We start from the raw sequence: 15,513 nt of genomic DNA, 5'->3' as shown, positions 1-15,513 counted from the left end.
TGAGTTATTCAAAGTGCTCATCAACTTGCGCTGTTTAATATTACTTCAGTACGCTGAATTGAGTTTACACTCAACCTCAATCTATTTACCCAGAGCTTGTGTAATAATGGTTCTATACATAAACCAAGTATAGCTATGACGATAGAGCAGTCAAATACGCAACCCAGAGCTGCTAAAATCATCAAACATTGTTGAAGCCTTTGGGTAAGGTGGAGCCGCACACAGCCTCTGGCAAGACCAAGGTGGGGATGGGTGGGGAAGGATGGATAGGCTATTCAGTCAGCGATGGCTTTGTTAGGAAAGAAACCACCTAGGCGGTGTGAAAGACATTTAAAGGCTGGGCCAATTATCAGTCATAAATCAGTCAATAGCATTTTGGTAGAGCGCCCTAGGTACGATAGTGAGGTTTGAGCTCTGTATGAATTCCAGATTGACCACTATGAATATTCCATTGTCCAATGTAAAGATGGGTCAGATACAAAAAGTACTAACCTACAAACCTGCAACAGATTCTTCCCTATAGTAGATGAATGTAGACATGATCATACACAGATATGATCATTTCACACATACGTCGGCTCTGTCGGCTCTGGTCGGCTCTGTCAGCTCTGGTCGGCCCTGGTCGGCTCTGGTCGGCTCTGGTCGGCTCTGTTAGCAATGGATGATAAAAAAAAGTTAGATGATTGACCTCATAGAAAAAGGCAATTCTTCCACAAATGTTGATCAACTGACGGTACAATATTTAATGTCATGTGTTACATTCATGGCAGGAAAACCACTAAAACCAAGCAGGATTTAGATTGACAGAACTGCCAAAATGAAGGAAACACCAACATAAAGTGTCTTAATTGTGCGTTAGAACATAAAAACTTCAATGCGCCTCAGCATAAGTTCTACAGGTGTCTGGAACTCTATAGGAGGGATGCAACACCATTCTTCCATGACAAATTCCATAATTTGTTGTTTTGTTGATGGCGGCGGAAAACACTGTCTCAGGCTCCGCTCCAGAATATCCCATAGGTGTTCAGTTGGGTTGAGATCTGGTGACTGAAACACACACACACACACACACACACACACACACACACACACACACACACACACACACACACACACACACACACACACACACACACACACACACACACACACACACACACACACACACACACACACACACACACACACACACACAACCATGTTAATTGCTTAATTAACTCAGGAACCCCATCTGTGTGGAAGCAGCTGCTTTTCAATTTGTATCCCTCATTTACTCAAGTGATTCCTTTATTTTGGCAGTTACATGTACATCTGTGGTAAAATAAGTTAGTATCAATGTAAAATGAAATATAGAAAGCCATGCAGGTATAGCAAACTTGTTTAATGGGTTTTAAGTCAAATGTGTACTTTCTGGTCATTTAGTGTGATATTTTACATGTTATTAAAAAAATGGCACATATTTATGTTGAGACACGTAACATATTGACGTTTTTAAAATGTATGCTTAAAGTGAGGGTTTGAAGGTATGTTGAATCTTAACAATAACCATAAGCCTTAAAATGACAACCATCAATTGAACAAGGAACGTTTGACAAAAAAGTTTTAAAAAGTAACATTTTCAAACATGAATTTGGAAAAAATAGATATGCTATGAAACATAAGAAATGCTAATGTGTTACTAAAGCTCAGTTAATTTTGCAACAGCATGGGCTGTATGTGCTATATACAAACTAGTTATTCCTGTTGAGTTTAAAAACACCCCAAAAATAATAGGTTGATACGGTTGATAGACTTAGTGGCCATATGAGAAAGCTGAAGTGATTAATGTTCTAATAGTTGTGAAATAATACTTACAATAGTTGTGCAAAAATGCACATTAGTGTGTTCAAATTATTTTTTCATTATTTTCAATTTAATATATATATATATTTTTTAATCAGGATGCAGTTCCTGGATAAGCTCGGTGAGTCACACTAGTCCATGAATACTACTATGAATACAATTAGCCCGATCGCTCCTTTGAGCAACAGCAGCGAGACAAATGTTTGCATTTGGACAATGTGTGCTCAAGATACTGAGCCAATAGAGAGGATGAATGTATTTTTAATCCGCAATACATTGGCTGACTTTTTGATGGCTGTGGGGATACATTGTTTTGTTCTATCAAACCTCACTACTTATTCATTATGAATGTATCTGTAATTATACATAAAAATTTACATTACATAAAGAAAATAACATGTATTGTGTTGTGGATACCAGGAGTAGTATCTGCTGCATTTGGGATAATGGGGATCCTAATACAATACCAAATACCAGTAGCTCAAACCACTGTAGAGGAGATGCTGCCTGAGGTGAATAGATACTGAATGAGGAAGGAAGGCACCTCTCCCTGTAAAAAAAGGAATCACATAAGACTATTAAGTAACTTCTCTTGTGCAATATAGGTGTATAGGTCTATAATAAAGGACATTATGAACCCCCTGAGTTTATAATAAAATATGGGTACACAACTAATCCCAATAATAGAATACTTAATGAAAATATCTAAATCTATATATAAATGTTCATGCTTAATATACTGTTAATGTTCTGAAAAACCTCATAGACAGAACATTGAAGTCTTAAAGTCGTCATTGAGCCATGTTTAACCTTTGGCCCCACCTTTGTGTTAACCTTTAAGGTCCCTCCTCAAATACAGGTTGTTATAAAAACCAGATCCATCCTAAGCACCTCTCTCATATCACCTGTGCAGGACCTGTTCACTACCCACAGGATCACCATGGGGACAACCAAGGATGCACCGATATGGAGGCTGATATGCCTGGTACTACTGATCAAATCAACACAAACAGGTTGGTAGAATATTCATGCATTAGCCTAAATCAGAAACTGTTCTGATTATTACTATAATATAGATTTTTCTACATTTTTTAAAGTCTGACAAATCTGTCAAATATACATATTATTTCATAAATTAGACTGATTGTTAATTACAAATAGTAAATATTCAGGACAACGCCAAATGATTATGATGATTGACACTCGATAGGTTTTAAAAGCTGTAACCACAAGTTTAGTATGATTAGGTCACTTTCAGATTTGATAACATACACTATATATTTTATGTAAAATCTCATTATGTAAAAAAAATAATGTATTAGCTTTTCAGAAATGTACTAACACACAGAAAAATGATTACATGTATTATACATGCATTTTAAAGAATTCAACAGTAGGCATACAGTAACAGTTTTTACTCAATCAGTAATAACGGTTTTCCTTTTTTCTCATTTACTACGATCATATGAATACATTATTCATTTAAATGTTCATCCTATTTCTGTTCCTTATACACATTTGTTTATGAGATTGTTCCTGTCTAAATTTGAAAATGTTACACATATGTGTTGAAAAATCTGAAACTCCGTAGAAATCGTTATCATTTGTGATTGTTATCATGAGTGGTTGTAGCGTAGTTTATAGTGTTATAAGTACATAAAGCACTCCCCAAAATGGGCGTGTTCAATAAACATTTTGATTGGGAATGAAAACAAGAACAGAATACAGACAAAAACTAAAATGTATATCGTTAAATAATAGTTGTGGTAAGTATGTTTGATATTACTCAAATAATACTGACAGGAAAAATGTGATGAATAAATATGTAAAATAGCAACTGAACTGTCATTGGAATTCAATGTGTTTAGTTTACAAAGCAGATGACACTTGATAAAGGAAGCTTCAGGCCCGTTGCATGTGTCGGATGACCTGTCAGCCAGGGCTGACAATTCCAAAAGCTTTGACCACACCTACACAATTCATAGAACATCAAAGTAGTTCAGGCACAGAAGATTGACCCTCAAACATTGATTTCACAATTGTTATCCCCTTGCAGCTGTTTGAATCAATTGTCAAGTGAAATGAAGTGCCACATTAACCATGCAGCTTTTGGTAAACTAGGGTCTCGATTCAATCCCTATTGTCGTACTTGAAATGTGAAGGTAATTTCTGATTGAGCTGACATATGCAGTGTTTACCATGAACGCAAACTCTGCGAACGCAGGAACATTCTCATTTAAATTCCATTGCACGATAGCGCTTAACTTTGGCGATACGGATTGAATGGAGCTTTAGGTTCGCCGTAAATATTGAATGGTGTGCTTCATGCTTCAAATGTCCCTTCGTCTGGACATACTGCTGTGCAAATCAAATACACTTCTAAAAGTGCAGTGCAACAATCTAAATCTGCAATGATTGAATTCCATCTGGAATGTACAGATAATATTGTAAAATACTCATGAATTGCTTTTATTTCAGTGAGCCCCACCACAAGTGTAACAATCATCCCGACAATGATCACAACGATACCCACACTTTCAGGTAAATCTCTGACCGATTGCACACCGAATAAAAGACTGGGTATCCATCAATACGCTAAGATGGAACTGACATTTGTATTCCTTGTCCCTCAGGAGTGAATGCCTCACACAATGACCAGGTCTGCAGCACATGGGGTAACTACCATTTCAAGACCTTTGACGGGGACTTTTTCCAGCTCCCTTCCACCTGCAACCATGTTGTGACCTCACTGTGTAAGAGCAGCTATGAGGCTTTCAACATCCAGATGAGGCGGCAGGTGGTGGACAACCAGCCCACCATTAGCAAGATCACCATGAAGCTGGATGGTGTAGTGGTGGAGCTTTCCAAGGGTGGTGTTGTGGTCAATGGGCAGACGTGAGTTTCCCTGTCATTTGACTGATTCGCCATTCTGCAAGCACCTCTCTTGGGGATTTTATGTGCTACATTCTGTAATTTAATATTACTTATAATCATAATGTATAGGATGACCTTTAAGTATCATCTTCCTCCTGAAGGGTGACCCTGCCGTTCAGCTTGTCTGGAGTCAGCATCGTGAAGACTACATCCAATGTGAAGGTCATAGCCAAACTGGGGCTGGTTGCTGTTTGGAACAAGGATGACTCCCTAATGGTAAAATACCTGCATTTCTAATTTTCCTCTTCAATGGTTGATTAGTTAATAATGTTACATTTTTCTTTAGATTAAAAGCATATCAACTTTGCCTTCAATGGCAATGATCAGCAGTTGATCGTGAGTGAGAGACATCTGTTTTTTGCTGCTCCTTGTCTCATGTTGGTTGAAGCACTGTCTACTCCCCTCCTAAAATGTTAACATTGAAAGGCAGAATTACCTGAAGAATGAGGATGAATTAAACAGGATATGTGAAGATGTATACCCTATACACATACAGGCTAATGTTCCAATGTTTATTTGATGAAGTGTTTGCAAATATTTGTAGATTTGAATTACATTTTCTGTCACTTCCTAATATAAAGACAAATACTTTAATAAAAATACTTTGATACAAAGACTTTAATAAAAATAAAGAGTATTAACATTTAGGATAGCCAAGACTGAACATGTGAATGGTGCTGAACAGGATGAGATTTTGTGGACAAAACACATTGTATCTGGTCATTCTACAGATTGAAATGAACGAGAAGTACAGAAACCAGACCTGCGGACTGTGTGGTGACTTCAATGAAGTCCAAACATACAACGAGTTCGTCATCAATGGTAAAAACAAATCTGACCAAACTATTGAAATTTAACTACATTACATACTGTAGGTGGAAAAGCTAATTGTCAATGTCTGTGTTGTTGCAGGTGGGGAACTCTCTAGCTCGGACTATGGAAACCTCTGGAAACTGGATGGCCCTCTGGAAGCCTGTGAGGAGCCTACGCTAACTTCTGTGGAGAGTTGTGGAGATGAGGTATTCCATTTCACACCACAGAAGAAGAATACAAAACAATGTTAATAGAATTTAGAAATAGCAATTATTCCATGTGATCCAACAAATGTTTTCTATATAGTAACCTTTTATGGTTTGTCTCTATTTGTAGGAATTTTGTCAGCAGCTGTTCTCCAGTGCAGCTTTCAGTAGCTGCACTAATTATTTGGACATGGACTCCTTCATCAAGACCTGCCTGGCAGACCTGTGCCACTGTGATAACAACACCAACTCCTTCTGCCTGTGCAACACCATCTCAGAGTACTCCCGTCAGTGTGTTCATGCAGGGGGGAAGCCCCAGCAATGGAGGACTGAACAGTTCTGCTGTAAGTATGCAGATACTCTCCAACATGACCACCAAACTCTAAATGATCATGTTCACAATACATTTTAAGAAAACTGTTAATCACAATGTTTATTTTCTCAGATAAGACATGCCCCTTCAACATGGAGCACCAGGAGTGTGGAAGCCCCTGTGTTGACACCTGCTCCAACCCAGAGGCCAGCCAGTTGTGTGAAGACCACTGTACAGACGGCTGCTTCTGTCCTCTAGGTACCACATAGGTTCAACTCTGTTGTAAAAGTTAACCTCAAGCACATCATGAAAACACCACACCTTTTACCCATTATGCCTCTTATGTCAATGTGTGCAAAAGTCTTTGATAATGAAATAAGTAAATATTGAATGTTTCTCTCAGTTACTTTCTCGAGTCAATGAAGTTCTCTGTGTAAAGAACACATTAGAATAACTTAAATCTACTGAATTCTGCCTGATCTCTCACCAAATAGGTACTGTTTTTGATGATGTCAGCAACAGTGGCTGTATTCCATTGAGTGAATGCCTCTGTGTCCACAATGGACAAGTATACAAATCTGGAGAATCTTACACCAGCAACTGTAAAGAATGGTAGGCCAAGTACATCATCTGATTTAAACATCACATATCCCATGCCTCATTTTCATGAATCATGCCAAAATCTACATTGTGATTATAGAAACTATATCATCAATATTTCTAAAATACTGTGTGAATGCAGTTGTGAGATGAGCCTGTAAATGTTCCCTTTAGCACCTGTGCTGGTGTTCAGTGGGCCTGTACAGACAAGGACTGTCCTGGGACCTGCTCTGTGGAGGGAGGATCCCACATCAACACCTATGATGGGAAAGCCTACACCTTCCATGGGGACTGCTCTTACATTCTGACCAAGGTCAGTCCATGTGGTGCAGTATAGCAAAGCAATAGAAGCAAGTAGAAACTCTTGATACGTTTTCAGTGCAAACTAAGGTGAAAAGGTGAGGTAAAATAGCTTTTCCTCAAGCCATATGTTGACATAGAAATGGGTCCAAACGAGTCACTCTCATTTCATGTTTTTGCCTTCAAAATCATGCTTGTTTTCTTTCAGCAATGCAATGGAACTGAATTCACCGTGCTGGGAGACATTGTGAAGTGTGGGTTGACTGACACTCAGACCTGTATGAGGGCTGTTACCCTTGCCCTCTCCAGCAGATCCACCGTAAGGCAACTCCCCAAATATGTTTCAGAGAAAATAACACAATGACCTGTCAACTCATTTCAAAACCAAACCACTTCTTGAAGATAAATATACTGGCTTGCAAATAAATGTCCCTAAACCTTTTTGACTACACCCACAATAACCTTCTTTAAAATTGCCCTGATTTGGCAAATATTGCCAGGCTGTTTGCAATCTTTTAAAATGCTCATGCATGGTAATGTTTGTGTCTAGAGGAGATTATTCAATAAACATATATGAACCAATTAGAATTTTATAGAATCCATTATCTTATCTAATTCACAGGTGATCCGAGTCCAGTCATGTGGAAGTGTTTTTGTAAATCAGATTCTTTCTCAGCTCCCACTCAATACAGGTGAGACAATCCATTGTAATGCCAAATTAAATTGTAGTGTGGATCAGTGTATGAGCTCCATATCATTTATATTCACTAGATGAAGCCTTAATGATGTCCATCTATTTATTTCATGTATTGCAGCTGAAGTGACCATCTTCAAGCCCTCCTCATTCTACATTGTTATCCAGACAACTCTTGGAGTTCAACTTCAGATCCAGCTTTCACCAGTTATGCAGATCTACATAACTGCCATCTCATCCTACAAAGGAACAACCTGTGGTATGCTTCAGATTCATCCACCAGTTTCATACCTTTTTCTTCAGTATCTCTATTCATAAAAATCTAATAGCATCATATGGCTTCAATTATTTTCCACAGGCCTTTGCGGAAACTACAATGACGTTCAGGCAGATGAGTTCAGAGTCATCAGTGGATTGGTGGAGGGCACAGCTGTAGCTTTTGCCAACACATGGAAGACCATGGCCAGCTGCCCTGATGTCAAGACTAGCTTTGAAAACCCCTGCAGTTTGAGCATCGAAAACGGTACATATTTATTAAGCCTATAGATCAATCACTTATTGAATGATTATAACAAAGTTATATAAAATAGTATATGCTTATGTTGAAATTATGATTGTCTTTTTCACAGAGAAATACGCCCAGCACTGGTGTTCCATGTTATCAGATCCTAAAGGAGTGTTCTCCCCTTGCCATTCTGAAATAAGACCAGACACCTACAAAACCGTAAGTTAGTTAAGAAGGATATGATCTCAAAGTAAAATCATTAAACTCTCATGTGATGAGGTTATAGTCTTGACACACGTTGACTCTTTTTCCAACAGAACTGCATGTATGACAGCTGTAACTGCGAGAAGAGTGAGGACTGCATGTGTGCTGCCGTCTCCTCTTATGTCCACGCTTGTGCTGCCGAGGGTATCCAGCTCAGCGGCTGGAGAGACACTATCTGCAGTGAGTAGACAGCACGGCACCATGGAGACCTCTTGCAATGTGTCATTATAATGAGTGCTGCAAATTTATTAGAATATAATGATTTTACTGAAACAACAGTAGTTACTAAGTACAAATAATCTGAAGAAATAACTGCACAAATACAAAGATATAAGGAAATCAATATCTTGCTAATACTACTCATATCTAATTACTTTTCTCAGATAAATTTGCCGCCTGTCCCAGACAAACAGTTTATACCTACGACATGACCAGCTGTGGACGCACCTGCCGCTCACTGAGCATGACAGACCAATCTTGCCAGGTGAAGTTTGTTCCGGTGGACGGCTGTGGCTGTGCAGAGGGCACCTACATGGACGAGGCTGGACAGTGTGTTGCCCCCACCAACTGTCCCTGCTATGACAAGGGCTCAGTGGTCCCTGCAGGAGAGACTATCAGCAGAGACGGTGCCACCTGGTAAGCACCTCCCTCATACATATAAAGACAGCAGGAGACAGCAGGAGCGGTAGAGATACTCTCAATGATTGGCTATGAAAAGTCAACTGACATTTACTCCTGAGGTGCTGACCTGTTGCACCCTCGACAACTACTGTGATTATTATTATTTGACTATGCTGGTCATTTATGAACATTTGAACATCTTGGCCATGTTCTGTTATAATCTCCACCCGGCACAACCAAAAAAAGGACTGGCCACCCCTCAGAGCCTGGTTCCTCTCTAGGTTTCTTCCTAGGTTATGGCCATTCTAGGGAGTTTTTCCTAGCCACCGTGCTTCTACACCTGCATTGCTTGCTGTTTGGGGTTTTAGGCTGGGTTTCTGTGCAGCACTTTGGTATATCAGCTGATGTAAGAATGTCTATATAAATACATTTGATTTGATTTGATACGTATAAAGATAGGAGACCAAAATAAATACAAGTACAAATGAAACTTCATGGATATATTCAAAACTGTGTATTAAATCATGTCATAATGATATTTGCTGTTAATTTCATTGTCTTACTAACTGTAACTATTTTACAGTACTTGCAGACAAGGGACACTGAGTTGCACTGGGGGAGCAAGACCATTCAGTAAGTTTTATCTTTGCCTTCAATTTATTAATTTAATTTATTAATTAATTTATAAAATACATGGCTCAATATGATTTAACCCTTTACATGCATCCTTCACAAAACAGGTACATTTGAAATGAACCAAGAGGATTCAAGCAATTCATGTAAGACAATGTGATTAATGATGATGATGAATGTGGATATTTCTGGATATATGGTCATTATATTCTGCTTGTTTGAGAATTGAAAATAGTTTTTTAAACGTGTATTCTCATATATCCCCAGTATGCACAGTGCCAATGGTTTTCTTCAACTGCTCAACTGCACCTCCAGGAGCTTCAGGTTCAGAGTGTCAGAAGAGCTGCAAAACTCTGGATATGACCTGTGTGAGTCCCTTATTCACTCTAAATGGGATTGTCACATACTGTCACTATTATACTGAGTTTTGTGTTGACTGAACAAAAACTTTTGAGAATCTCAATTATGTAAAATACCCACCCCCCTCCTCCCCCGGTGTACAAAAACATAGTCCATATCTCTTTAATTTGTGTGCACTTTGTTCAATCACTTTAGATCAGCACAGAGTGCACATCAGGTTGTATGTGCCCCACCGGACTGGTGTCTGATGGGAACGGAGACTGCATCAAGGAGGAACTTTGTCCTTGTGCTCACAATGGAGCTACTTACCAAGCTGGAGAGACTCTTAAGGTTGACTGCAATACATGGTATGCCTGTTTTATGTCTTACACCTCAGGGTGGAGAAAACATAAAGAACACAGATGTACAAATAATGAAGAAAATGTCAGGCAATTTTTGTGACAGTATGTGTGTGTTGTTCACAGTACTTGCAAGGACAGACAATGGCAGTGTACCACACATCTTTGTGATGGAGTTTGTGCAATCTACGGAGAGGGTCACTATATCACCTTTGATGAGAAAAGGTTCAACTTTAATGGAAACTGTGAATACACTCTCATTCAGGTTTGTGTCTCTTTATTTGATAGAATTGTATCAGCATTGAAAAGTGTGAATTTTAACCATATTAATAATATTTTTCATTCTCACAGGACTACTGTGGCAATACTAATGGCAGTGGCAGCTTCAGAGTTCTCACTGAGAACGTTCCTTGTGGAACTAAAGGCACCACCTGCTCCAAGACCATCAAGCTCTTCATGGGGGTAATGAGCAACTTGACTTCACACAATACTGTACATTCCATCCCTCGTGTAAAGAACAATCAACAAATCATCAACCAAACATCAAGTTGAGATCCGATTTCAGACCAAGTTATGTATGAAAACATATTTTCCTCTTCAGACCAGTGAGCTCATATTGGCAGATGGGACCGCTCAAGTTGTCAGAAGTACTCCAGAAGAGCAGTTTCCTAAACAGATCAGCCTTCTGGGGAATTATCTGGTTATTGAAGTCAAAAGTGGTCTAATCCTCATGTGGGACAAGAAGACCAGTCTCTTTATCAAGCTTAGCCCACAATACCAGGTACATTAAGATACTCTGATGAAGAAATGAATTCAGTATTCAGTCAAACCTGATATTACCGAGACTTTTGTATAACCCTGCCAAGTCAATCATTTTAATTCATGATCTCTTTTCTTCAGGGGCAAGTGTGTGGTCTGTGTGGAAACTATGATGGCAACGCAAACAATGACTTCACCACTAGAGCCCAGGCGACAGTTGTTGATCCAGTGGAATTTGGAAACAGCTGGAAAGTTTCATCAAGCTGCCCAAGTGTATCCGCTGTAGTGCACCCATGTTCCTCCAACCCGTACAGAGCATCTTGGGCCCAGAAACAGTGCAGTATCATTAACAGTGATGTCTTCACAGCCTGCCAGAACCGGGTATGGATATATTCAAATAGGATTTAATAATTGTTAGATTACTTGTTAGATATTACTGCAAGGTCGGAACTAGAAGCACAAGCATTTCGCTACACTCGCATTAACATCTGCTAACCATGTGTGTGTGACCAATAACATTTGATTTGATTTGATTTTAATACTAGTAAGATATGTGGATTGTCTTTTGTGGACAAAGAAATGTGCTTCACCATGCAACTCCTGTATATCTTACAACACATTGCTGTGCTTTTAAGGTGGACCCCTCTCCTTACTACGATGCTTGTGTAAGAGACTCATGTGCTTGTGACAGTGGTGGAGACTGTGAGTGCTTCTGTACCGCAGTGGCAGCTTATGCAAAGGCCTGCAATGAAGCTGGAGCATGCGTAACCTGGAGAACCCCTCGAATTTGCCGTAAGTTTCTTCACAATCATTATTGAATGTGATTTTCAACTACATTACGGCACTTGTCAATTCATTACTGGACTAGGTTAACACATTATCGTATTGGACAGTTGATCATGAAAAGGGATCATTATTCTAGTTCAATTAATGAAATATATTTTGTCCACCATATTTTGTCCACCACAAACAGCACTGTTCTGTGATTACTACAACCCCACTGGAGAATGTGAGTGGCACTACAAGGCATGTGGAGCTCAGTGTATGAAGACCTGCAGAAACCCTTCCGGAGACTGTTCTAGTTTAATTCCAGCATTGGAAGGTAGGGATATGACCGTCTAACTCATATTTTGTCTCACGTGGATGACTTCTGAATAACAATTGTAATTGAAACTGACCCCAACAATGGTTATAAATATACATGCTTTGTGTTTGAGCAGCCTCAGGCTACATTTACACTGACTACTGTTATCCTTAACAAGACTTGACCTTTTGTAACCTCTTGGCTATTGTGGTTATTACAGGCTGCTATCCTAACTGTCCTGCGGCACAACCTTACTTCAATGAGGAGACAATGAAGTGTGTGGAGAGGGAACAATGTGGCTGTTATGACTATGAAGGAAACCAGTACACCAATGGACAGAATCTTCCGGCACAAAACTGTGAAACATGGTATGTTAAAATCATTCATTTCACAGTAACTGTGCTATTTCAGAGCATATTCTGAATGTTCTAACTGTGAAAGTATTAGGTTTTCTGTATTGCATTAATTTTAGGGAAGAGGGTGGTAAGGGGTTTGTCTAAGATGGGAAAGTCATGCTAGTTTTTCCATAGTGATGCCAATTATGGCTATATGGCAATCTGAAAACATGCCCTGCTCCCCATGCATTTCACAACTTACAGTACTTTATTACCAAGTCCTGATTATTTATACCTCTATAATAGTATTTTGAACAAAACATTTATATCTATATAATTTAAAACTGGGAATATTTAAAACATTTACATCATTGTTCTTCTTTTAAAGCACCTGCACAATGACTGGAGTGAGTTGTAGTTATGATGTAAATGGTAAGGATGACATCATCAAATAAAAATAAAATATTTAGCAATGCCCAAAGCAACATTGATTGAATCTAATTTAAAATACTTTGTTTTATTGCAGATTGTACGTGCTTGTATAATGGTAAACAACACCCATATGGAGCAACCCTCTACAATACAACAGATGGGATTGGTAACTGCATTGTTGCTGTTTGTGCCGCGAACGGAACCATTACCAGGAACATTTCCCCTTGTCAAGTGACCACAACTCCAGTACCAACTACAACATCCCCTCTGACAACAACAACTGTCCATGCAACAACCACACTAAAACCCACAACTGTCTTCCACTTCACAACATCTGGTAAGGAGAGAAACTCTTGAATGATTAAAGGGCAGCCCAATTTGTGCTAAATACCATACTGATAAATGGAAATCTTGATGGAAAATAGCAATTTGTATGGAAGATGGTAGTAGAGGTCTTCTCGGGTCCAAAACTCGAGAATCAGACCCGGACCTGAACGGATACAATCATTTAAAATGAAGGGGGACCTGGACGCGAACAGACCCGAGAACAATCAGACCCAAACACGAATGGACCCGACGACAACCAGATCTAGACCCGACCCATACTCTAACTGGTCCAGGATTAGACCAGACCTGATTGGACCCGAGTGACAAACTAATTATATTTATCAGCCAAGATGCTCCTCTGGTTAATTTGTATATGTTGTATATTTTGTCTAGGCCTTCTAGAAGTCAATAAATTCAACATATTATAGTAAAATAAATATGGTACAGGCTATGCAGAGCTGTTGTCGGGTCCATTCAGGTCCAATCAGGTCAGTCAGCTGTAAGACCCAATGACAATCAAACATGACTCGATCCGGACCAGAAGGAAAAGTTTGAATTTTGGACCCGTAGCAGCTCGGGCCCCTGGTGGAGTCTCAGGTATTCAGGTTCAGGTAGACCCTACTGTAGGTGGTAGTGATGAGCTTAATTCATATTGACGATATGTTCAAATTGAATATGAATGATAAGTATTGTAAATATGAGCTATTTGGTAAATTAAAATGTTATTATTCTAGCCAAGTTAACTAAAGGTATATATTTTTCAAAAACAGAACCAACTTCAACTTGGTCTTCTACAACAATGGAGATGACACCTAAAATCACCACAAGTTCATCATTAAATCCTTCAACTACATCATCAGGATCAAGTACAGTCACAATTCCCAAACCGACAACTGTAACTACAACAACTATGGTAACCACAACAAGTGGAGAAGTAGCTACATTGACCACGGCCGAAACGTCAACAAAGGAAGAAACAACAACTGAGACAATCACATCTACAAAGCCACCTAAAGTAGTCACCACTGGTATGGCAACAACGACATCAAATGTCACAACAAAACCACCAGTAACTTCCATTGCGTCAATTACAAAAACACTACCTCACCTTACAGGTACATTGTGGCCTTTAACATCAACAACACAGCCCTCAACAACAACAGAATCAGTCTTCACAGGTGGAATATTGACAACAGAGCCTCACTCCCAAATTACCAATACAATTACATCCGGGACATTCACACACACCACAGCATCATCATCTACAACTGAAAATGTTGAAGCCTCTACCTCAACATCACAGCCCTCAACTTCAATCACAACTACAAAGGCACCCAAAACAACTGCAGAGGTAACTACATTGACTTCCACTGAAAGTTCCACACAGCCGCCTAAAATTGCCACCGCTGGCTCAACAACTAATGCCACCACAGTAAATGTTGAAACGTCTACCTCAACATCACAGTCCACAATAACAGGTGAAGAAACAACAGGGCCAGTTGGCATTACATCCAGTCCAATGACTTCAACCACAACAACAAAGGCACCCACCACAAATGCAGAGGAAATTACACCTACCACAGGTGGAACTACAAAAGTTGAAGAAACCACAACGGAGTCAATTCCATCTACATCCACAACGCCACCAAAAGAATTCACCACTGGCCCAACAACCACTTCCACCACTGTAAGTGTTGAAACCTCTACCTCAACACCACAGCCCACATCAACAGGTGAAGAAACAACAGGGCCAGTTGGCATTACTTCCAATCCCACGACTTCAACCACAACAACTGCAGAGGTAATTACACCTACCACAGGTGGAACTACAAGGGTTGAAGAAACAACAACGGAGTCTATTCCATCTACATCCACAAAACCACCTAAAGAATTCACCACTGGCCCAACAACCACTTCCACCACTGTAATTGTTGAAACCTCTAACTCAACACCACAGCCCACATCAACAGGTGAAGAAACAACAGGGCCAGTTGGCATTACTTCCAATCCCACGACATCAACCACAACAACTGAAGAGGTAATTACACCTACCACAGGTGGAACTACAAAAGTTGAAAAAAACACAACGGAGACTATTCCATCTACATCCACAAAGCCACCTAAAGAATTAACCACTGGCCCAACAACCACTT

At 39.5% G+C, this 15,513-nt stretch overlaps 1 protein-coding gene across 1 annotated transcript in view; it reads left to right on the top strand.

The window, feature by feature from the left end:
• The first annotated feature begins 2,759 nt into the window (after positions 1-2,759).
• Positions 2,760-15,513, top strand: part of LOC139412436 (mucin-2-like) — a 28,410-nt gene continuing 15,656 nt past the window's right edge. Inside the window, exons 1-30 of the mRNA XM_071159226.1 lie at positions 2,760-2,855; positions 4,321-4,383; positions 4,476-4,737; positions 4,878-4,992; positions 5,508-5,598; positions 5,689-5,795; positions 5,926-6,139; positions 6,241-6,366; positions 6,603-6,720; positions 6,883-7,021; positions 7,217-7,327; positions 7,631-7,700; positions 7,824-7,961; positions 8,061-8,225; positions 8,332-8,426; positions 8,525-8,651; positions 8,855-9,107; positions 9,676-9,725; positions 9,993-10,093; positions 10,281-10,432; positions 10,550-10,688; positions 10,775-10,885; positions 11,025-11,204; positions 11,324-11,563; positions 11,818-11,974; positions 12,156-12,284; positions 12,487-12,634; positions 12,990-13,033; positions 13,128-13,370; positions 14,131-15,047. Coding sequence (XP_071015327.1) covers positions 2,783-2,855; positions 4,321-4,383; positions 4,476-4,737; positions 4,878-4,992; positions 5,508-5,598; positions 5,689-5,795; positions 5,926-6,139; positions 6,241-6,366; positions 6,603-6,720; positions 6,883-7,021; positions 7,217-7,327; positions 7,631-7,700; positions 7,824-7,961; positions 8,061-8,225; positions 8,332-8,426; positions 8,525-8,651; positions 8,855-9,107; positions 9,676-9,725; positions 9,993-10,093; positions 10,281-10,432; positions 10,550-10,688; positions 10,775-10,885; positions 11,025-11,204; positions 11,324-11,563; positions 11,818-11,974; positions 12,156-12,284; positions 12,487-12,634; positions 12,990-13,033; positions 13,128-13,370; positions 14,131-15,047 — 4,878 coding nt within the window. The 5' untranslated portion in view covers positions 2,760-2,782. The remainder of the gene's footprint in view (positions 2,856-4,320; positions 4,384-4,475; positions 4,738-4,877; positions 4,993-5,507; positions 5,599-5,688; positions 5,796-5,925; positions 6,140-6,240; positions 6,367-6,602; positions 6,721-6,882; positions 7,022-7,216; positions 7,328-7,630; positions 7,701-7,823; positions 7,962-8,060; positions 8,226-8,331; positions 8,427-8,524; positions 8,652-8,854; positions 9,108-9,675; positions 9,726-9,992; positions 10,094-10,280; positions 10,433-10,549; positions 10,689-10,774; positions 10,886-11,024; positions 11,205-11,323; positions 11,564-11,817; positions 11,975-12,155; positions 12,285-12,486; positions 12,635-12,989; positions 13,034-13,127; positions 13,371-14,130; positions 15,048-15,513) is intronic.

Source organism: Oncorhynchus clarkii, chromosome 6 (assembly GCF_045791955.1).
Source record: "Oncorhynchus clarkii lewisi isolate Uvic-CL-2024 chromosome 6, UVic_Ocla_1.0, whole genome shotgun sequence".
NCBI classification, from domain to species: Eukaryota; Metazoa; Chordata; class Actinopteri; order Salmoniformes; family Salmonidae; genus Oncorhynchus; species Oncorhynchus clarkii.
The sequence above is the reverse complement of the archived record's forward strand: the minus strand, read 5'-3'. Positions and strand labels throughout refer to the sequence as shown.